Source organism: Ambystoma mexicanum, chromosome 8 (genome assembly GCF_040938575.1).
Source record: "Ambystoma mexicanum isolate Mex_15411 chromosome 8, UKY_AmexF1_1, whole genome shotgun sequence".
In the NCBI taxonomy this organism is placed as follows: domain Eukaryota; kingdom Metazoa; phylum Chordata; class Amphibia; order Caudata; family Ambystomatidae; genus Ambystoma; species Ambystoma mexicanum.
The window spans coordinates 496,393,274-496,415,724 of NC_090929.1; the positions used below are offsets into that span (position 1 = coordinate 496,393,274).

At 46.9% G+C, this 22,451-nt stretch overlaps 1 protein-coding gene across 2 annotated transcripts in view; it reads right to left on the minus strand.

Moving 5' to 3' along the window:
• Window positions 1-22,451, minus strand: part of LOC138472141 (solute carrier family 35 member E2A-like) — a 729,883-nt gene that overhangs the window by 594,536 nt on the left and 112,896 nt on the right. For both annotated transcript variants that reach the window (XM_069610153.1, XM_069610154.1), the window contains exon 2: window positions 4,948-5,468. In XM_069610153.1, the coding sequence (XP_069466254.1) occupies window positions 4,948-5,272 (325 nt within the window). In that variant the 5' untranslated portion in view covers window positions 5,273-5,468. The remainder of the gene's footprint in view (window positions 1-4,947; window positions 5,469-22,451) is intronic.

Below are 22,451 nucleotides of genomic sequence, written 5' to 3' on the forward strand. Positions count from 1 at the left end.
TTTATCAGTCTTTTACTCTTTTTGGCATTATGCTTTTAACGATTCTACTGAAGACACTCTCTCACGTTCTTGAGATCCAACCTTGCATAGGTTTCGTATGATTTTATTGTTTATATAACAATATAAGGCGCCACGATAAAAACCCTGAGAGAAAGCAGCAGCCAAGAAGGCACAAATGGAAACGATCAGGAGAAAGACATTCTTTAGGTCAAGTTTAGTTGTTTGCATTACTGCCAGGGTCAGAGAGACTTAGGTTTAGGACTGAGGATATTTACTTTGGACTTCCTAATGACAGACAAGCACCTTTAGTTAGTTTAGCAAGGCAGGGAAACCGTCCTAGCAATAGTTAGAGATGGGCCGTTTCTGTATAATTTTATTAAAAGAAAGTCAACATGTCCAGAGTGTGTCTGATTTGTTCTTCCGACCTACCACATATGGTGTCAGAAGTGGAATGCTAATATCCTGATATTTGTACCATGACACTTTTCTATGGCAAATACCATTGAGGAGGACTTTGGAGTATAAAACCGTCATCGGGTGGGAACACAGTACCTAGTAGTCCAGAATCTGCAGCATTTACTTCTAAACTCCCTAAGGAATCTGACGAATGGGAAGAACTGGAAAGCATTGGTTCAGAATTTCTAGCACGAATCATAGATCACCAAATCAAGGTTGATCAATGTCTAAAAGAAAACCTTGACTAACTAACAGCAGGTGCCACTCACAGAATAGTTCCCCGTGGTGTACTCCAACCGTATCATGAGGGGAAGGCTTTGAGGGTGTTCTTTATAAATTTCTAACAAATAGCCGCCCAATTTATTTGGGATGACAGTTTAAAAAGGTTATCTGGCCCCGTTGCCAAAGGGAGAAATACCAGGTTCATACCAAAATGTCAAGCCCCAAGCCAGAGCCCTCGTTTCCAAAATAAAGAGACCTCCTAGAATGGGTGGGACAGACCGAGACTTTTTATAGGCCCGCATTTCAGGACCTTCAATTTCTTATGAATGAAAGATGCCTTCAATTAGCAAGCCGGCTCCAAAATCTTCTGACCTAATGTCTGGGAAGAAAAACCTTGCTGGACGTTTTGGAAACATTGGCCTTGGAGCAGTTCATACGTGCCCTACCCTCATCTCTCCAGTGAGGTAGACTTCACCAGCCTCAACCCTCCCTGGATACCACTATCCAGATTGCTCATGCCCATTTAGAGGCCTCCAAATATCTTAAAAATACAGGTAAAACGGCAGAGCCAAAAAGAGAATTTAGAACACCCCCCCCAAGTTCCGACCCCATGAGAAAATCCACAGACTCAAGAGAATGTCTTCTCGAAGTTCCCACCAAGGAAGAAACTCCTAGAAGAACCCCGTCGGTGCCGGTAACCAAATCCAGACAACCCACGAGTGAGGAAACTGGGTTAATCAAAACAACCTTTTCGGTTCCTCCCACCCGTTTCTCTTGTGTAGAAAAAGGGCATTTTGCACCCGGTTCCGTCCTAAACGCATTCCTGGCGAACCTATGGAAATAAGGTGGTTAGCGGCAGAACAATGGAACATGGAATAACGGGAGGTAGAGGACGACACAGCTAAGGCCTGTTATTGTGTCTCATAGCCTTTACAGACTCATGAAATGGCCTAAAGCCCTTATTGACTCAAGGGAGCAGACAAACTGCCATACAGGCTTACCTAATGTATCCTAAAGATCACCAGGGGGGCCAAGCTGCACGGATCACGTATGTCCACAGGGATGTTGAAACTTACCCAAAGTCCCTCTGTTAAAAGTCTGAGGACAATCTACAACTATCAGAATTGCCATGGTACTGGACTTCTCGAGAAAGTAATAATTCACACTGACATTAACAGACATTTTAAATCCTCCTTCAATCCAGAGTAATTTAGAGAATTATTCCCCTCTGCTATCTTGGGAAACCTGTATCGACCTCCCAGACACACTCATCTGGAACTGCGGAAAGGCTGTCTCTGAGAACAATCTTCTGAAACCATATTTTCAAATCTCAGGAAGAAGACCACTTAACCAAACCTAGACAATGGGAGAACTTGTTCTCAACCCAGAGGATGGGGTTAGCCATAATCCCTTCTCCCCAAGACGGAGCCACCCCCTTTGAGGCTAGGGAGGTGAGCTTGCTTCGCAAGACCCTCCCTAAGGGTCTGGGCAAGTGGGACCTCACTGTGAGTGACTCCCCGTTAGGGGACACGGACTCATTCCAAAAAGGAACTCTCTAGACCTCCCAACACATCTGCATATATGGGACTGCCTTCCATAAAGAATATCTCTTTAAGAGGAGATCTATATATAACTGGGACGAGCGGATCACAAGAGGAGAGAGAGAGTGCAGTGAGCAGAGGAAGCACCCTGACGTAATCATGTCTTGCAAAGGGGACCAGGAAGAAGCCACGGAACCTGCAACAGTTAGAAAAGTGAAGAATGTCAGAGACCAGGCAAAGCAGACAACAGGGAGGCCGTTGTGAAGACGGGGAGACAGAACCTGTCCAAAGTGGCGGCGTGACTACAACCATACCGTGGAGGGCCAGACGCCTGTCTAACAACGCAGAGATCATTGCAGCAGGGAGCGCCGACAGTTTTTCTGGCCAGCATACCTCAACCATAGCAGCCGACAGACGTGAGCAAAGGAGTGTTGGAGAAACCAGAGACTGGGAAGTGAGAACGCAAAGCAGGTTACCCGAGCGAGTGCCAAGCTCTGCGTTGTGTCCCCTGGACAAACAAAGGTACAGGGGTGAACAGGAGAGGTGGGAGGCCACCAGGGCAAACTATTGTAAAGAATGGAACGCATGAAAGGCCCGAGGGCGACATTTGAACAGTAAACCTGAATAAGTCGATATGTGAGGAACAAAGTGCTTGACAAACAAGGCTGAGTGGGAAACAGAGGTAAGGTAGAAACTAATACCCTAGGAAGAGGGACACAACCACAGGAGCTCAGTGTTGAAGAGTGGGGAAGACACTCCATGTACAGCTGTGATTTGAAACCGACAACTGAATTAAATAACATGAGAAAGAAACCAGTAGAGAGAACTCAGGAGAAGGGGGTTTCCTAACAGATAAAATCTTACAGAATCTCTGCAAAATTTGATCTCAATAACATGAGAAACCTGAAGGCAAAGTAAAGGCATTCTCACTTCTCGGCCTTGGGTTTCTCCAGCTTCCATCAACCACAGCAGCCGACCGACATGAGGAACGGAACATTGGAGGGTGGGAGATGTCAGCACTCCCTGCTGCAATGATCTTGGCCTTGTTAGACTGGCTTCTGGCCCACCACAACAGCTTCCCAGTTGTCTGCTTCACCGGGCCTCTGGCATCTTGAGCTGGCGTTCTTCGCTTTTCGAGATGACGAGGGCTCCACTGCTTCCTCCTGGTCTGCCTCGCGTGGTTACCTGACGGGGCCTCCCCTAAGCACTGTACTCTCTCTCCTCTTGTAATTCACTCATCCCAGTTATATATAAATTCTCTTCTTAAAAAGAGATATTCTTTGTGGAAGGCAGTCCCATATATGCAGATACAGTGGGTGGTCTAGGGAGTTCATTGTGGGAATGAAATTCCTTGTCTCCTAAGGGGGAGTCAATCCCAGTGAGGTCCCACCTGCCAAGACCCCTAAGGGGGTATTGCGAAGTGGGCTCACCTCCCTAGACTGAAAGGGGGTGGCTCCCCCGGGGGAGAAGGGACGAATGCCTTTGATTCATCACATCCCTCGCATCATACTTTTGAAGGATCCCCAAGCTTTGATAGAATGGAAAGAGAAGGGCGCGGAAAGGGGGGAGATCTATCTTTTTCAGATAAAATGTACAAACTAATTGAAGACAATCCTGAATAAAAGGATACTTAAAAAACCTAATCTGGTGCTAGAGTTGATCCCACTCAGCTTCGCAACAACCCCCAGAACCGGACATCATCCTTACTATGCTAAAACATTTGTTTTCCCTGTGGGTTAAGCATCTCCCTACGCACCCAATACCCCCATGGCTCTCCCTGCTGGCTTCTCACACGGTCTGGCAGCTCGGTCAAATAAGAGAACCGCCAAAACAGTCTCTCCGGTTTTACAGACTACAATGCCCTCCTATTGTTCTAGCTACACAAATCGCATCCAAAGACGCTTCATCACTGACACAGTGGAGATACCGGAATGCATCCACCTCCAAGAGGGATACCTGCTTACTCACGTTAGAGCACCAAAGCTATTTACAAGAAAGTAGAAGAGGTCAGGGAAATGTCAGAAGGAATACCAGGAGAAAGGTAGGAAAATATAGAGGCAACTTACAACAAAGTGTAGACATGATTGCAGTATTAAAAACGGGAACAAAAGATCGAAAGAATACTTGTGCAAATATTTAAACTGTCAGACTAGTTACATATGCAACGTCTCTCAAAGAGGTCTTGCCTACAGATTACTTCATTGAATCTATGCAACTTGTGACAAAGTTGTGCGAATGAGGTCCATATGGCTGGATTGCAAATGCAAACCTTACATGGATTTGCTTGTCATGGGACTTCTAGTTTCTGCCTAATTCACTATGAAGTAGAGTCCATTGCACAAAATGCTCTACCAGAATTTGACAAACAAATCACTCCAGCCAAGAAATGAATGACACTCAAATGCCAGAGAAGATTAGATTCACATTAGAGGTCCAAAGTGGATGGCGAGTTTGAGGGCCACCAGACCCTACTGTGTAGAATTGCCTGAGAAACGTGGAAACCTTTAGTTTACAGTCAATCCCAATCCTGAAATAAAATGTCATATGCACACCTTGAGACCAAAATTCAAACCAACTGCATGCAGGTACATTATTCATAGTCCACACTTACAGTGGGAAGACATTTTCGAAAGGGAAATCACCCGCCATAACTGTATTGCATACATATTCAGCAAAAACCAGCATTTACAATACTGGAACATAATGTTCAGGGTTAAATTCAAATTACCAAGCATACGGGGCTCGCCTTCCGGCAGGGCGAGGATATATTTGTTCAGGTAGAGTGTGCAGAAACTGAATAAGAACCAGAGAATGAGGTAGACAAGGGCACGGGAATTCCAAATCCCCAAATCGGACTCAAGGACTGTTGTCTCTGTGATGGTGAGTTTGCGAACTTTCTCCTCCGGCAAACTGTCACTTCTTCTGAAAACAATTTTCTCGCCGTGGCTGCTCAAAAGAGAACGCATCTGGAACAGTAGATTTCCCTTGATTTTCTCCTCTGTGAGGAAGCTCTTTGAGTCCTCGGGGAAGTCGGTATTGGTCACTGCCGACATGATGTTGTGATGCCAGGGCACATTTTCATCTAAAAAAAGCCGGACATTGGGTGCAGAACCGCATGTGAACAAGAATGTCAACTCGCTGGTTGTCAAGTAACTAATCCCACCCACAGGTTAGAGCATTTGAAAATGTTTCAATGGTCCAAGCATGTTCCAAGAGGTTCATACGCAGACACCGTTTCCATTTAATTACCTGTTAAGGGGAGAAAAAAAAGTTTGTCAGAATTTTGAGATGACCAGACAGTGCAAAAAGGCAAGATGGCTGATAAAGATTATTGGGACTATGGCATGCAAAAAGAGGAAGCATATACAAAGACCAGGAAAACTTCAAGGAGGTGCTTGTACACATGAGTGAATGAGAAAGCACTTTCATAGATACTGCTGGCACATAAGAGGTGGAGACAGGGTGCAGTTGTCAGAGGAAGAGATAACTTACATAGCACTGCTACCCCAGTTTTGCTGTTTTGTACTTCTGTACATGGAATGAATTGTATCCGATTTAACAGTGCTCAATTCAAGGACTTTTGAAGGATAAAAAGGTCGCATTGATCCTGTGGAGCTCAAACATGAGATCTGCACGACGAATGGAAATTGCACCGAGTTCTGAACTCACAGAGCTATCAGACCAAATACCATTTTAAATGCGGCACATTTAAAGAGTTTCACATATGAAACGCACACTACGTAAGGCAGGACAGTTTGAGCATGCAGCTAATCCTAAAATGGGCTTGCAAGAAGCAGAAGGGTCGGCATGTTAGCTTCTAGGAGGGTAAACTTGGGGAAATCGGTGCATCAAGCTTAATTATTTGTCTTCCCGTAAATAAATTGCAGTTAATGTTTAACAAAGAGTGGAAGAATTATTGTAAAACCTTATGCACATATAATGAAAGCTGAGAGAAACAAAATCAAGTTGCAGGCCACTGCAAAAGGGGAGGAGTTTAAAAACGTTTAACACAGATAAATGCACGTGGACTCTGTTGGGGGTTGGTCGGGACCCCCCAGCGCCTTCTGTAAGCCCCCAACCCTGAAGGACTCAGACAGAGACGTCCTCTCGGTTCAGGCTTCCCGGTCGCTCTGCCGCGGCCGGGAAAGCCCTGTTTATTTATGTTGCATGCAGTGGCGTGCAACGTCACGCCGCCGCATGCGCGCCCGGTCATCGGGCAGCGCCACACTCCTCCTTTTTCCGGGAGAACATTAACAATACTAATACTAGACACTGCAAACCAAACCAAAATTAATCCTTAACATTTTACGAAAACCCCATGTTCAAAACACCCCTTTATTGACATCCACTCGGGTCCCCTTACTTAACAGTTCTCATCCTCAGGACAAACAGCCAGGTGACCCAACATGTAATCGCTGAGGTGAGCAGGTTTCCCTCGCCCAGCCCTCTGGGGGTACCTCCTGCCCACCTCCGGCACGGGTGATCTGTCCAGGAGCATGCCCCGGGGCGGGGACTCAGGCAGACAGGGTGTTTCCCTTTCGTCCTCAGGGATCTCTCCTGGGTCTGGATCAGGAGGTGGATCAGTTCTTGGATCCCGCAGTTTCTTGAAGAAACTTACATTGCGAGTTACCACCGACCGTCCGTCCGACGCAGTCACCATGGATCCCCGGACCGCGACGACATCCAGCGGTTCCGGTTCATACGGTAGGGAGAGCTTCCCATGGGGATGCCTATTCCGAATGAGGACCTCATCGCCAGGCTCCAGCCGCTGCGGGCGTAGCCCTCTCCGAGCGTTCTCTTGCTCGATCCTCAGCCGCCGGTCCATCTCGACCTGTTGGTCATTGATCACCCCAGGTTCTTTCTTTCCTACCTCCGGTAGCAAACCCCGAGGACACCGCTTGAAAAATGCCTCAGCCGGGGCCACTCCAGTGGATGCATGTGGCGTGGTGCGGTACACCCTCAGAAACTGGTACAGGGCTCTCTGGAGCGACTGTCCCTGCCCCTGAGCAATTCTAAAGGTCTTATTTAGAGTCCTCATGAGCCGTTCCGCTCCGCCGTTGGCCCGGGGCCAGAGGGGCATGATTTTCCTGTGCACCACCCCATAGCTCTCCAGCAGCTCTGAGAAGCGTTCGCTCTGGAATGGCGCCCCTTTGTCCGAGCACAGCGTGTGTGGGAAACCATGGGCCGCAAACACCTTTTCCACGGCCACCACGACGTGCTCAAACGCCACAGAGTCCACAAACTCCACCTCAGGGTATCTAGAGTACTCGTCGACCAGAACTAGGAAATGGGTGCCCATGGTGGTGGATGCAAAGTCCGCATGAACAATTTCCTAAGGGCGCATCCCCCTCGGCATTGTCTCTATTGCCGGTTCCCGCTGCAGGGGAGATGCCGCCTGGCACCAAAGACAGGCCGCCACAAAGTCATCCACCTTGCGTTCTAGCTCAGGGAACCACACCTTCAGCCGTAGGCGTGCCTTGGTCTTGGCGGCACCCTGATGACCACGGTGAGCCAACGCGATCACCTCGTCCACCTTTGATTGGGACACCACAATCCGATCTCCGCGGAGCAGAAGGCCAGATGTCGAGGACGATAACTCCTCCCGGACTTTCCAAAGTTGCTCAAGTCCGGTCCATGGCATTGGGTGTGCCCGCCTCCACCACCACCCGGACGTGCTCTTCTGCTTCTTCTGCACAGGCGTCCTGGACTTCGCCTGCGTACGCCCCCGGGTCTCTGGAGAGATAGTCAGCAGCGTTGTTCGCCGCTGGCCGGTATACCAAGGAGACTCTATACTCCAAAAGGGCGAGCATCCACTGCTCAATATGTGCCGGTGGCTTGGATGACGACCCTGCTAGGATGGGAAGCAGCGGCTTGTGGTCTGTCACCACCGTCACCGGGCGTCCAAGGACGTAGAGCCGGAAGTGCCGGCATCCCCACAGTACGATCAGCGCCTCACGCTCGATCTGTGAGTATCGCTGCTCCGCATCGGACAGGGCCTTGCTGGCATATGCCACCGGGCGGACGCCCCCACCACTGTCAATTTGTGTTAGCACATCGCCCAGGCCGAATGGGCTGGCATCGACGATTATCTCTGAAGGCAGCGCGGGATCGAAGAAGAACATGGTGTCTTCAGCCGCCAGGGCACCCTTTATGTCATCAAAAGCCGCCTGTTCTAGCGGGCCCCAGTTCCAGATGACATCCTTCCTGGTCAGTGCCCTGAGCGGCTCCGATCTGGAGGCCAGATTTTTAATGAACCGTCCACAGTATGTGACCATGCCTAGGAAGCTTCACACCTCAGATACGGACTCCGGAGGCTGCGCCTTCTTTATGTCCTGCACCTTCCGGGAATCAGGAGACACCCCCCCTTCTTTGAATACAAAACCAAAGAATTCTATTGATGGTCGGAGAAATTCACACTTCTCTTTGTGGAGGGTGAGTCTCAAGGATTGCAGTCTTCCGAATGTCTTCGCCAACCGCCTCAGATGGTCTACCTCCGTTCTGGTAAACACCAGGATGTCGTCGCTTATGTTCAAAACACCCTGTAGATCAGCCAGGGCACCCCGAATAATGTTCTGGAACACCTCCGCCGCCGAGGACACACCAAAGCTTAGTCTCTTGTAGAGGTATAGCCCTCGGTGTGTCGTGAAGGTGGTAATGTACCTTGACTCGGGGTGGAGGACAACCTGGTGATAGCCCGCTCGAAGGTCCAGTTTCGAAAAGAAACGAGCGCCCTGTACCTCCGCAATGATGTCGTCAATCGTCAAGGTGAGGTGCCTCTCTCTCTTAATGTCCTTGTTCGGGAGCCTCATGTCGACGCAGATTCTAACAGCATCGGGTTGTTTAGGCTTCCGTGCCACCACTATCGGGGACACCCAAGGCGTCGGGCCTTCCATCTTTTCGTTAATGTCAAGATTGACCAAATTGTCCAGCTCCTTGTCGACAAGTTCACGGAGGTGGAACGGCACCCTTCGATGTTTCAGGGCAATGGGCTGCACCGACTCATCAATGTATAACCTCACTGGGTCACCGGCCATCTGCCCGATCCCCTTGAACAGCGCGGCATACTTTTCGAGCAAGTCATTAATGTCCTCTAAATAGACAGAGTATGCGAAGCTGACGATGCTGAGGGCCTTTGCTGCAGCCCAATTTAGCAGCGTGTTGGTGCTCACCGGTGTCACGTAGACTCATGCTGTGATTTGGGAGTCCTCATGTTCTACTTTTGCCACGAACACACCGTCCAGAGGGATGGGGTCAACACCACCGAAGGCAAAAATGTGGGCCTTGGGAGCAGCCGGCTTGGAGGGCTGGTCCATGGCATCATAGTGCCCACAAGGACGGGGACTGGAGATCGGTTCACCTCGACCACGTACCTTGGCTGTCTCCTGTTCTTACTTTTCAGGATCCCCACACTCGAGACAAAGAAGATGTTCTCTTCCTTCTCTTCTTCAGCTTCCTCCACCTGGGCATCCTCCTCAGTCTGATCCACCTGAGTGACGTTGGATGGTCGACCCTGACGATTGAGACTGGACCGTCCCAGGCCCCTCGGTACCAATACTGGCATTGTGGCTTTACATACCCTCGAGAAATGATCCGGCATCCCACACCGTCCACAGGTCTTTCCAGCCGCAGGGCACTCAGCAGGGTGGGGCAGGTCATACCCACATTTTTGGCAGATTTCTCCTGCCCTCCCGGCTCGATCCCAGGGACTGCTGCCAGGTCTTCGGGTGCCCCTGCCACCTCGCCACATCGCACATACCTCTTCGGTCTTAATGGGGCGCGACCCGGCCTCCATTCTAGCTGCCCTCGCCTCCGACACCTCATGGCACCTCCCCAGTTCAAGGATGCGCTGAAGTGTAATTCCAGGCTCCCTTAGCACCTGGCGCCTTAATTTGCCTGATGAGCAAGCCTGGATCAGCATCGTCCTGATCATGTCCTCCGCATCACCCCAAGCGCAGGTCAGCGAGAGACGCCTTAGGCGCCCATAGAAAGTGTCCAGAGTTTCATCGTCTTTCTGTTTGGCAGAGAGCATGACAAAACGTTCATAATCCGCATTGGCGAGAGGCAGAAAGTAGGCCTGCAGAGCGGTCTTCGCCTGATCATAGGATCCATCCCCTGGCAGAAGTGATTCAAAAGTCTCTTGGACAGATGGACCTGCCGAGTACAGCATAGTTGCCAGCCGGGTATCATCATCTACCACCTGGGCAGCCCGAAAGTACATGTCCAGGCGATCCACCCACCTCCTCCATCTGGGCCCCAAACTGGAAGGTGGGCCCGATACATCAAACTCCGGGATGGGCTGCAGAGCCGCCTGTGGACGTACCTGAGCCATAATGGGGAGAATCTGCTGAACAACGGGTGCTGCCATAGGCTGCGCTGGAAGTAGAGGACCTTGAGGGCCTGCCTGACCACCTGGAGGCTGCTGTGCCGGCTGCACTGGAGGCAGCAAACCTTGAGGTGCTGCTGGCGCACGTGGAGGCCGCTGCACCGCCGCTCCGTCCTGGTCCTCAGTATCACTCATTCGTTCGAGCACACAGGCACCCCCAGCGTGGAGGACAGGGGCCGCAACTCAAACACCAAGTCCAAATGCCTCCAGCCAGCACCATTGAAGAAAACAGCTGCTGCACCACACCTCTGTGATGATGAAGAGGATGAAGATCAGTGGGGCCACCAGTCTGATGATGAAGAAGATGAAGAGAAGCCTCAGCTTCCAGCTGCTCCAAAAATTAGGACAAGAAAGAAATATGGGCTATGCAGGCCCAGCCATTGTAGCCCTCCTTCTTGCTTGCACTCGACATAGGAGACCCAGGAAAATGCAAAATCACCAACTGGGCATAGTCACATGCAGGTATCACTGCCTGCTAGCAGGATTGCCAAAAATTAGGCCTGGATGCACTTCTCAGCTCAAACCGGAGCTCGGAGAAGTTTCACGGCCTGATTCACAAAATGGCCGCCAGCCGCCAGCCGCGTGGGTAAAGCACGGCCTGCGGGCCGGAGCGAAGTCTCAAGGCGACCTCGCTGCAAATAAACGAAAATTGCCGGTCAAGTCACTGCCGGGCCCAGGCATTGTTTCCCCCACTCGTCGCCACTGTTGGGGGTTGGTCGGCACCCCCCAGCGCCTTCTGTAAGCCCCCAACCCTGAAGGACACAGACAGAGATGTCCTCTCGGTTCGGGCTTCCCGGTTGCTCTGCCGCGGCCGGGAACGCCCCGTTTATTTATGTTGCACGCGGCGGCAACATAATGTTCATCGGGCAGCGCCACAGACTCTACTCATTTGTTAACAGTAGAATGATTGCAAAATTGAAGTTTCAGTTTGCACGGGTAAATATTTTAAGCACATATTCACACCCTAACTAATACGTGTGGTAAATCCCGAAAAAGAGCCGCATCATTAACAAACCCTACCATTTTAAGGAAGTGACCGGTTAAGCGAAACATGGCAAGACAAGGCTGAAGCTTTCAGACACAATAGCTTCGACATAAGGATTTACATTTCAATTATAACAATGTGCAGAAGTCGACGAAGATATGGGGAAAAAAAGGTTGACGAAGATATGGAAAAAAAGAACGCAGTCAAATTGTATGTTACCACACAACTGGCATGTTATTACCAACAAGTATGCATTAAAAAAAGGGTAGTAGGTCACCTATTATGGAAGAATACTCCCTGAATTTCAAGTAGTCCCTATAAGAGAGGTCTAGTAGATAAGTTGTTCACAATGAGATCGACGTTGTTATTCTGACTTTCATTCACAGAACGTGGGCAACCATGGCCAGCTAATTAAACTTAAGGTAGCTCAAGTGGGAAAATAGGGCAAAAATAGAAACAGGATACTACGAGGTGAAAAGATGGCAACAAGTTGCAAATGGTGCATTTTATGGAAGTGCCTGGCAAATGTCTATCTAATGTCAATACAGCAGCCAAAACAGCTGGCTTTTCCAATACTCGTTTTTTAACGGGCATTCAGCACTAGGTACATATGTAAGTGCACATGTTGCTTATAAATCAAGCTGTCATGAACCGCCGCCTGTGCCCATTCTGGACTTCGTGGTCCCTGACCCAATGAGGACTGAATTCCGTGATCCTTCCAACATGGCCGTTTGGTGTGGAACGCAGCTTGCCAGTCTTTACGTGCTACGTTCAACATTCTACAAAACAGACACACCCCCGCGACTCTGCGCGTCTCAACGCTACCGCTCGGAGCAGTCTGACGTGTCTTGCCGAAGTTCACTCGGAACTTCCTTCCGAGTCCTGTTTCCCGATTCCTTGAATCTACTTCCTCCCTTTCCTTTCCTCGAACGTACCTTTACGTTTCTTCCAGGATCCTCGTTTGCGCTCGAGTCACGGTGTTCCGTGCCTCCGAGCTTGGACTTTGTCTCCTTCCTGGTTCCTGGTTCCTGGTTCCTGGACATCCGAACGCCCCCTGGAGTAGGACCGCTATCCCCACGCTGGAACCCGACGACCAGCACACGGGTCTCTACAAATCCCGGACCGTGCAAAAGAAATCATCAAAGAAGGTCGCATTCTCCGTCCTGAAGAAGGCGGCTAGTGATAACGACCGCCGAAACCGGTTGACTTTTTATTAAGAGTTGTTAGGTTGATGACCGCAACTCCGAGACCCCACAATACTTTGAGTAGTGGGCTCGTAGAATTGTATCATACTATTTTAAATCTCCCAACACAAGATTTAGTCACTTTATTGATCAACAGCACAATTGTGTTTTAGTTGTTTCATGGTTGTGGTTGACTTGACCCCTCTGGTCATATCAACGCATTTTTATTTATAATACACATAAACTGGAGGCGTTAGTAATAAACTAAGACACCGACCCCCACGGAATGTGCACCTATATATATATTTTTTAGAGTTAGGAAAGTAATGAGAGAGTTGAGGGCAAGGATTCCCATACCCTTGTAGTCGGCCCAGCACCGCCATTCTAGATACGGGTGTGCAATACCATGAAGGTATGAGCTATTTACACACAGGGTAAGATATTTATCATTAGGGACTTAGACCCAGGAATTAAACATGTATTAATAATATAACTACTGTCTTTTTTGTGTTATAACGTTTCGGGCAAAGACAGATAGTGGAAGCCCAGTGACTCCCACTGTCATTACCTATTCTTCTGGTGGCTTCACAAACCGCGAGTCAGTGTACCCAAAAGGACACTATAAAAACAGAACAAGCAAGGATTTAGGGGGAAAAACCGTGCAAGAGACCTTGTGGTTCTCTAAGGGATAGAAAAGGTACTTAACCATTCGAAGAAAATGGCAGAAGCTACATATTTAGCTTTTGCAGAAGAGCTCATAGAAGGCATTCTGGCCAATCCCTCAATTTTAGTAGTGGAACAACAGGCTGCCATAACAACAAAGGGCGACGATTGGAACGAGCTACAGATCATCCGGAAGAAACTCATAAGAACTGAGTTACACAGGGCCATTATGACGGAATATCTACGGGCACATTTTGCCCCGAATGGCCTGCTCATAAGAATTGAGCCCAGGATCTTCTTGGAAGAATTACAATTCAGGAAAGACTGGAGCTTCATAGCAAACAAATGTACGCGTGACTGGATCATTCTAATAATAAACACTGCTAAAACCGTGTCGGAAAGATTGATGAATGAAATAATCACAAAACAAGATGCCCTTGCCACTAAGATGATAGAAGGAGACTACCTGAAAAACATGGCAGCCTAGATGGAACTATTAAGGAGTTCAAAGAATTGAAGAAATATCCATACACAACCAATGAATATGAATATTATGAGGAAGCGGAAAAAAACACCAATTTCCCATATCAGAATGCATCTATAAGAGGCAGACAATTCCAACCAAAGAACAGACCCAGACCAGGTAATTGAAATTTCTCAAGTGGAAGCTCCGATGAAGATACAGGTAGAAAAAATAAAACACTGCGCTTTGATGATCAGGAACAAAACCGAGGAGGAAAAACTCTGGGTTTTCAGGTCCCACGAGGACGTGGCAGACCCAGAGGTTGGTGGCAAGACCAGTCCCCCAGGGTGACCAGGAACCTTGGCAGAGGATGGTACGAACAAAACCACCCCCAAGAATAAGACAAAACCAGGGGAATCCCCGGACAACCTCTCTAATCGTGAACCTCTCAGATCTAACATTGACACAAGATCAGCTACAAGTATTGGAAAAGGGGCTATCATATGTGCCCACAGCAGCGCATGGTCCCTTCCAAACTAGAATTGAATTGACACAGCTCATGAGAAAAATTCAGCTGAAACAATATTTTTCTAAAAACACCTATGAGGGAACGCCAAATGTTACTCAATTACATAATAGATCAACCTTCTATCCTCTCACCCACGCTATAACAGCAAAATCAGTGACCTTTGAGAAAGTAATCCTGAAGAAATTAGAGCAGATTGAACAGGAGGAACTCACATACTTTAATAATATGACTAGGAAAGAAACAATACCCCTTTCTGAATTAAGAATGAATGAGAAGATCACCATAAAATCTGCCGATAAAGGGGGAGCTATCGTCATCATGAACAAAATAGATTACGATAAGATGGTGGACATTTTAGTTGATGATGTAAACACATACAGAAAATTGGGGAGTGACCCAACAGAAAGATTAAGGAATTTGATCAACCCCATTATCGAGGAAGCGGAGGCAGAAGGCCACATCAGTGCCAAAGAAGCAGACTTTTTAAGTCCAAAATATCCGAAATGCCCAGCGTTTTATGCGCTCCATAAAATTCATAAAGGGGTTTCACCACCACCAGGGAGACCGATAGTGTCAGGTATCGGCTCCATACTGGAACCTCTGTCACAATTCGCGGATTTGTTCCTCAAGGACGAGGTTTTGAAAATGCGTTCTTACACAAAGGACACTACAGCTGTCCTCACGTATTTCGAGAATCTCACTCTGGTTAACCCGGATGTTTTCATTGTAACTATGGATATAGAATCATTATATTCTAGGATTCCTCAACAAGAAACTTGGTGGTTGAAAAGATCTTAACAGAGAAATCAGGGAATGTAGATATGCCCATTAGTCTTATCTTACAGTTAGCAGAAATTGCACTTACGAAGAATTTTTTCATTAAAGAGAACACTTACTATGAACAAATAGCCGGGACGGCCATGGGAGCGACATTTGCCCCCACCCTGGCCAACCTATATGTGGCCTCTTTTGAAGAGAAATGCATCTATTCTGAACACAACCCTTTCTCTAAACATATCCTAAGTTGGCGTCGTTATATTGACGACATTTTGATGTTATTTGAAGGTGACTACAACAATCTCACCAATTTCATCACATGGGTCAATGGATTAGATCCATTCCTAAGGTTCACCCATGAGGCAAGCAAAACTGAAGCCACATTCCTAGATCTCAGTATATAAAGAACAGGTAACACTTTTGATACCAACGTGTTCTGAAAAGCCACAGATAGGAATTCCCTTTTAGAATATTCGAGCTTCCACCAAAGGAACCTTAAGGAAAAATTGCCGTTTGGGCAGTTCCGCCGATTTAGGAGGAACTGTACCACCAAAGAAGAATATGATGTACAGGCGAAAATACTCTCATCCAACTTGAGAGAAAGGAACTATCCTAAAAAAATCATAAGACAAGCGTACAAAAGGGCAAGGAACATACCCAGAGAAGTCACTCTTACACAACATGGGAAAAGAGAAAGGGGATCAGATGTAATTACAGCAGTCTTCAGCCATTCCCCTGTGGTGAACCTCATCAAAAAAGAAATACAAAAATCCTGGCACTTACTTAATGTAGATGACAGCAATCTACCAGCACCATTGTTTGCCATTAAAAGAAGGAAAAACCTCAGGGACAGTCTCACACACACATATCAAGAAATCAAACCTCCAGAGACTAACACCCTCTGGAACACACTAAAAACGGTGGGACATGCCCCATGTGGCAACTGTTCAGTGTGCCAATTCACCAAACGGACAACCACAGTTGATATTAGGTGGAAATATCCGTGGGAACAGAGGGTGTTCACGAATTGCAACACATCGAATGTGGTATACCAAATCCTTTGACCATGCAACATGAGATATATTGGGATGACTACAAGATCTATAAAAACCCGCATCTGTGAACACAGATCCAACATCAGAACAAAGAGATGCACAGCCCCCCTTGTGGACCACTAAAACACAAAATGATATTCAGAAAATGAAATGATGTGGACGATTTTAGAGAAAGTGACATTACCCAAAAGAGGAGGCAATTTAGCAGCACTACTATTACGTAGAGAGCAAATGTGGATTTACATGCTTCAAAGCCATAAGATCGGCTTAAATGATGAGATCGGTTGGCAAAACTTGGCCGTACAATGATGAGTACCATTCTAGATTGACACTACCAGTAGAGCTAAAAACATCCCGTTTGTAGAGAGTACGTATTTTGATATTTCGATGTATTCGTCAGATGCCAGCTTTTTGCATTGATTCAAAACACAGATGCTTCATAGACATCGAAGGGCATAATACTGAGAGGCACCATCAGACATGGGTAGACTTGCAACAATGAGAGCATTACAAGTAAAAAAGCTTTATCCACCTTGGGGATCAGTGCACTATATGTAGCACTTGTGCATATAACTTAGTAAAAAATAACGAAGAAATGTCCCTAACACGTTTGGTAACATTTTTTGTAACACTTTTTGTAATTTTGTAATGTTGCAACTTCAAGATGCAGAATTGTTCATTTAGCCGGCATACAAGAGATAGGGCGTTATTCAGTAACATATAACATTTCTGGCACGGTTTTTCATCACCAATAAACAACACATGCAGCCTGTTACTGATACAGAATTATGGTCTTGCATCAGTGTGTTGGGAGTTATTTAGGCAACAACAATTCCCAGCACCCCTGCGGGTGTTTTGTAGTCTTGTTTTGACACGTGACCGTAAACAGCCACACCTCACATAAACGAGAATCAAGATGGTGGACGATAGTGCAGTATGTGCAAAGTAGCCCGTCAACAAGCAGACCGTCCGTGAGACTCACAAAACTCGGCATGCAGCAGGTAAGCGAGCAGCAGCTATGACATGCACAGTAAGCAGAAACGTTGATTACAGCATGAATGCTCTCCCCTTCCCCTTTCTGCTCGCGCCCCTCAGGCGTTGCAATGAATTTTCTTGGAGCTAAACATACCGGGCATTATGCATTTAGGCAGCGAGTGACCTCCAGAGTGTAATGCATGTGGATGAGCCACAATACGTACCTCTGGGCAACAACTAAGTTGCGCTAGGTGACGCCCAACAACAGTTAAATGTCAAATATGTAGGGTTCTCACTTGCTGGTCACTAATGAGCACGATTCGGTCTGGTGTGACAGTCAAGCGTCAGTTCAACCAACCATATCTGTGGACACAACAGTAAAGTAGAAATACATTTGTATTTGACATTTCGTCATTGATGTGCCAGTCAACATGTATGAAATGTTGTGTTTGAAATAGACACTTACCCGCATTTGGCATTTAACGTGTGCATACTCAGGAGTAAATGTTCCTATTTTGGCTTTTACTCTGCAGAGGTAATCAATCACAAGTCAAGAAGAAGACTGGATGAAACGTGCATCCAGTTTCCAGACTCATTGGCCACAGAATTTGAAATGATCCCATATCACAGGTATTTCAATACAATACGAAGTGGACCAACATATTTGAGCACTGACAACTAACTTGCACAACATTCGATGCAGCCTAAGACATATTAAGTTATCTATCCTTTAGGTTGTAGGAAGTGACCATGAACATAGGGGCATCTGCAACAACCAGAGAACCTAAAAGCACTATCACAGGTAACTCTTCCTAATTTGAATGGATGTTCCTTATACCTGTTTTGTGATCCGGTACATCCCGCACTGACAAAATCCCCCTTTTTGTCCTTTTCTAATCCAATAGGGATCGGGACACATGCCAAAATGCCCGTGGGTAACCCGAAGCACCTCTCGAAACGGTCCTAGACGTGGAGACATGTGAAGAAATCATTTTGTCAATGAGAATGCTACATTCTCCGTCCTGAAGAAGGCGGCTAGTGATAACGACCGCCGAAACCAGTTGACTTTTTATTAAGAGTTGTAAAGTTGATGACCGCAACTCCGAGACCCCACAATACTTTGAGTAGTGGGCTCGTGGAATTGTATCATACTATTTTAAATCTACCAACACAAGATTTAGTCACTTTATTGATCAACAGCACAATTGTGTTTTAGTTGTTTCATGGTTGTGGATGACTTGACCCCTCTGGTCATATCAATGCATTTTTATTTATAAGACACATAAACTGGAGGCGGTAGTAATAAACTAAGACACCGACCGCCACGCAATGTGCACCTATATATATATTTTTTAGAGTTAGGAAAGTAATGAGAGAGTTGAGGGCAAGGATTCCCATACCCTTGTAGTCGGCACAGCACCGCCATTCTAGATACGGGTGTGCAATACCATGGGGGTATGAGCTATTCACACACAGGGTAAGATATTTATCATTAGGGACTTAGACCCAGGAATTAAACATGTATTAATAATATAACTACTGTCTTTTTTGTGTTATAACGTTTCGGGCAAAGACAGATAGTGGAAGCCCAGTGACTCCCACTGTCATTACCAACGCAAGCAAGGAAAGACAGGTGAGAAGGGGAGAGACTTGTGACAGATTGAGACGCCTAAAAAATGATACGAATACAGAGATGGAAGCCACGGTTCAAGACCTCATGCAAGGTATGCAGGAATTAACCACTGAAGTCCAGAACCTTAAGGCAGAGAACGTTGCTTTAAAGCAGCTAGTCTTGTCTCGTGACTCTGCTACTAAAGAAAGTGTTTTATTGGGAGGAGTGGTGGACAAATATGATGGCTCTTCAAAGAACCTTTGTGCCTTCCTTGACTCATGTTTGGTGCATTTCACCTTCAAGCCCTACTACTTTTCCACCCCAAGAGCCAAGGTGGGGTTTATGATCTCACACCTCACTGGTAACGCCTTAACCTGGGCAACCCCCCTAGTCAATTCGGGCGACGCCCTCCTGGATGATTATGATGGATTCGTGATAGCCCTAAAAGCCATGTTTGATCGCCCAGAGCTTGTTTACAGCGCTCAGGAACGACTACTTAAATTTCAACAAGGATCCCAGGATATGCTTACCTATGTGACCCGCTTTAAACAACTTGTAAAAGAGGCTGATTGGTCCCAAGAAGCCAGCTTCACCCTCTTTCAAAGAGGCCTAAATGAAGAAATAAAGGACGAGCTAGCCAGGGTAGCTCGCCCAAGCTCCTTCCAGGCCCTCATGGACCTCTCCCTACAAATTGACTTTCGTATCCAGGAAAGAAAGGCAGAGAAAAGAAAGTCTAAGTCAACATCTCAAAAGGCTGCCACAGACCATTCATACAGACCAGAGCCCGCAGCTTCTCCAACCTCGGATCCAGAACCCGTGCAACTGGGGGCCTTCCATGGACCCATTACCCCACAAGAAAGGATGCACCAGATTCACACTGGACTGTGCATGTACTGCGCCTCCAATAAACACCTTGTGAGAGAGTGCCCTATCGATCCACCAAGGCATTCGGGAAACACTAGCTCTCGATCCTAGATGTAGCACAGTTTCGGGAGAAAGGTGTCTGCTCCTCATCAATTCCTTCCTTGAACTCTCCTGGACAAAACAATCTTGTGATTCTACAGGCATTCCTATCGCCTTCCAAGATAAAATCCTACCCCATCTTGGCATTAGTGGATTGCGGAGCCATGGGCATATTCATAGATCATGATTGGGTCACTAGTCACAACATCCCCCACGAAACACAAGAGACTATGCAACCTGTTGAAGCTATTGATGGGAGACCCTTATCTTCAGGACCCATAACCCTTCAAACCAAAGAGATTCTTCTTTCTATAAATCACCACCAAGAAAGGATTAAATTTGATATCATAAGATCTGCCCATTATCCTATGGTTCTAGGCATGCCCTGGTTATAGAAGCATAACCCCTATATCAACTGGGCAGCAGGCTCCTTATTTCTTGGTTCAGAACATTGTATGTCCCACTGTTTGTCCTCAATCACTTTACCAAGTTCCTCTGAAGACTCTCAAGAAACTCAGCAAATTCCAGTCACTGTCTCTAACATTATCTGGGTTCCTGGGCCTACCAGGCATACGCAGATGTATTCTCAACAGCAATTGTTCAAGCTCTGCCATCCCACAGACCAGAGGATTGTGCCATTGACACTGAACCTTCAGCCGTGATCCCTTTCGGAAGAATGTTTATTCTGTCAAAACCAGAAAAAAGGGCCCTTCGGGAATACCTGGACACCAACTTGGAAAATGGAACTATTCGACCATCCATGTCCCTAGCGGGCGCTTCCCTTTTCTTCATCCCTGAGAAGGATTCCAAGGAGCTCAGGCCGTGTTTGGATTACCGTGGCCTTAACCAATGCACTCTCAAGGATCGTTACCCATTGTCTCTCATCTCGGATATCCTGGAAGCAGTGAGAGGTGCAGTCATCTTCACAAAACTAGATCTCAGGGGTGCCTACCATCTTTTCGTATAAAAGAAGGTGATGAATGGAAAACAGCTTTTAGAACACCCTTTGGCCATTTTGAATACTTGGCCATGCCCTTTGGACTTGCTAATGCCCCTGCAATTTTCCAACGTTTCATGGATTGGGTCTTTTCTGATATGTTGTTCCTCTTCGTCATTGTATACTTAGACGACATACTGATCTACTCCAAGGACCATCTGAAACACGAAGAGCACGTAAGGGACACAAGCTCCTGGCCAAACCGAGAAATGTCTTTTCCATGTATCAACTGTTCACTATCTCGGATTCGTTATTAGCCCAAAGGGGATTGAGATGGATTCTTCCAAGGTTGACTCCATTCTATCTTGGCCTGTTCGACCACTGTAAAACAAATTCAATCCTTCCTGGGGCTTGCTAATTTCTACAGGAAATGTATACCCACGTTCTCTGAGATAGTGCATCCCATTGTCAAACTATTAAAGAAAGATACCCCCTTTCAGTGGACCTCAGCCCAAGATTCGGCATTTCAACGGTTGAAGTCGGAGTTCACACAAGCCCCCATCCTAGCTAAACCCAACATTGACAGACACTTCCTTGCTGAAACTGATGCCTCCAACTACGCCATCGGGGCAGTCCTGAAACAGGAACTTGGCGACAAGTTAGAACACCCCATCGCCTATCTCTCCTGCACCTCGACTCCAAGTGAAACTCATTATTCCGTCCTGGAGAAGGAATTGTTAGACATTCGTCAAGCCTTCACTGAATGGCGACATCTCCTTCTGGGAGCCAAACAGCCGGTACAAGTCCGCACGGACCATCGGAATCTTCAAGTCCTGCAATCCCTGGAATGTAGAAACAGTCGCCAAGCCCGTTGGGCCTTCTTTTTTGCCCAATACCAATTTCAAATCCATAATTTTCCTGGAACACATAACATTATTGCTGATGCCTTATCCAGACGTCCTGATTACGAAACCCTTGAGGACCAGACCTTTCCTAAGATGTTTCCCAACACAATATTTGTTGCTCAAGCAATTACTCTCCTGGAGGATATTCGAGCCCAAACTCAGTCCTCTGAACCCTGGAAGGAGTTTAAGAAAAACAATCAGTGGAATCTCAAAACAAAAGACGGATATCTCTTCAAGGACAATCGACTGGTCATCCCAACTCCTGGATTGAGACAAAAGATCACAAGCCTATGCCATGATACTCTCCATTCAGGACACCATGGCATAACCAACAACCTCCATCTTATACAAAGACAGTTTTGGTGGCCAAGGATGAAGGATGACATCAAGATCCATGTCCAGACTTGTGCAGTCTGTAATCAGAACAAACATGACAATAAAAGACCAGCAGGTCTCCTACACTAACCAGCACTACCAACAAGACTCTGGGAAATCATTGCCACAGACTTTATTGTAGAACTACCTTCTTCCAGAGGCTACACGACTATAATGGTTACCATTGATTTGTTCACACATATGGCTCATTTTACGCCTCTATACAAACTACCATCCTCATCTGAACTCACTGGATTTTTCTAGAACACATATTCCGGCTTCATGGATTACCTTCCAAAATCATTTCCGACAGAGGACCCCAGTACATATCCCAGTTCTGGAAACAGCTATGTCGTATATTGGGAATTCAACGTGCATTGTCTTCGGGTTATCACCCACAGACCAATGGTGCTACTGAACGAGTAA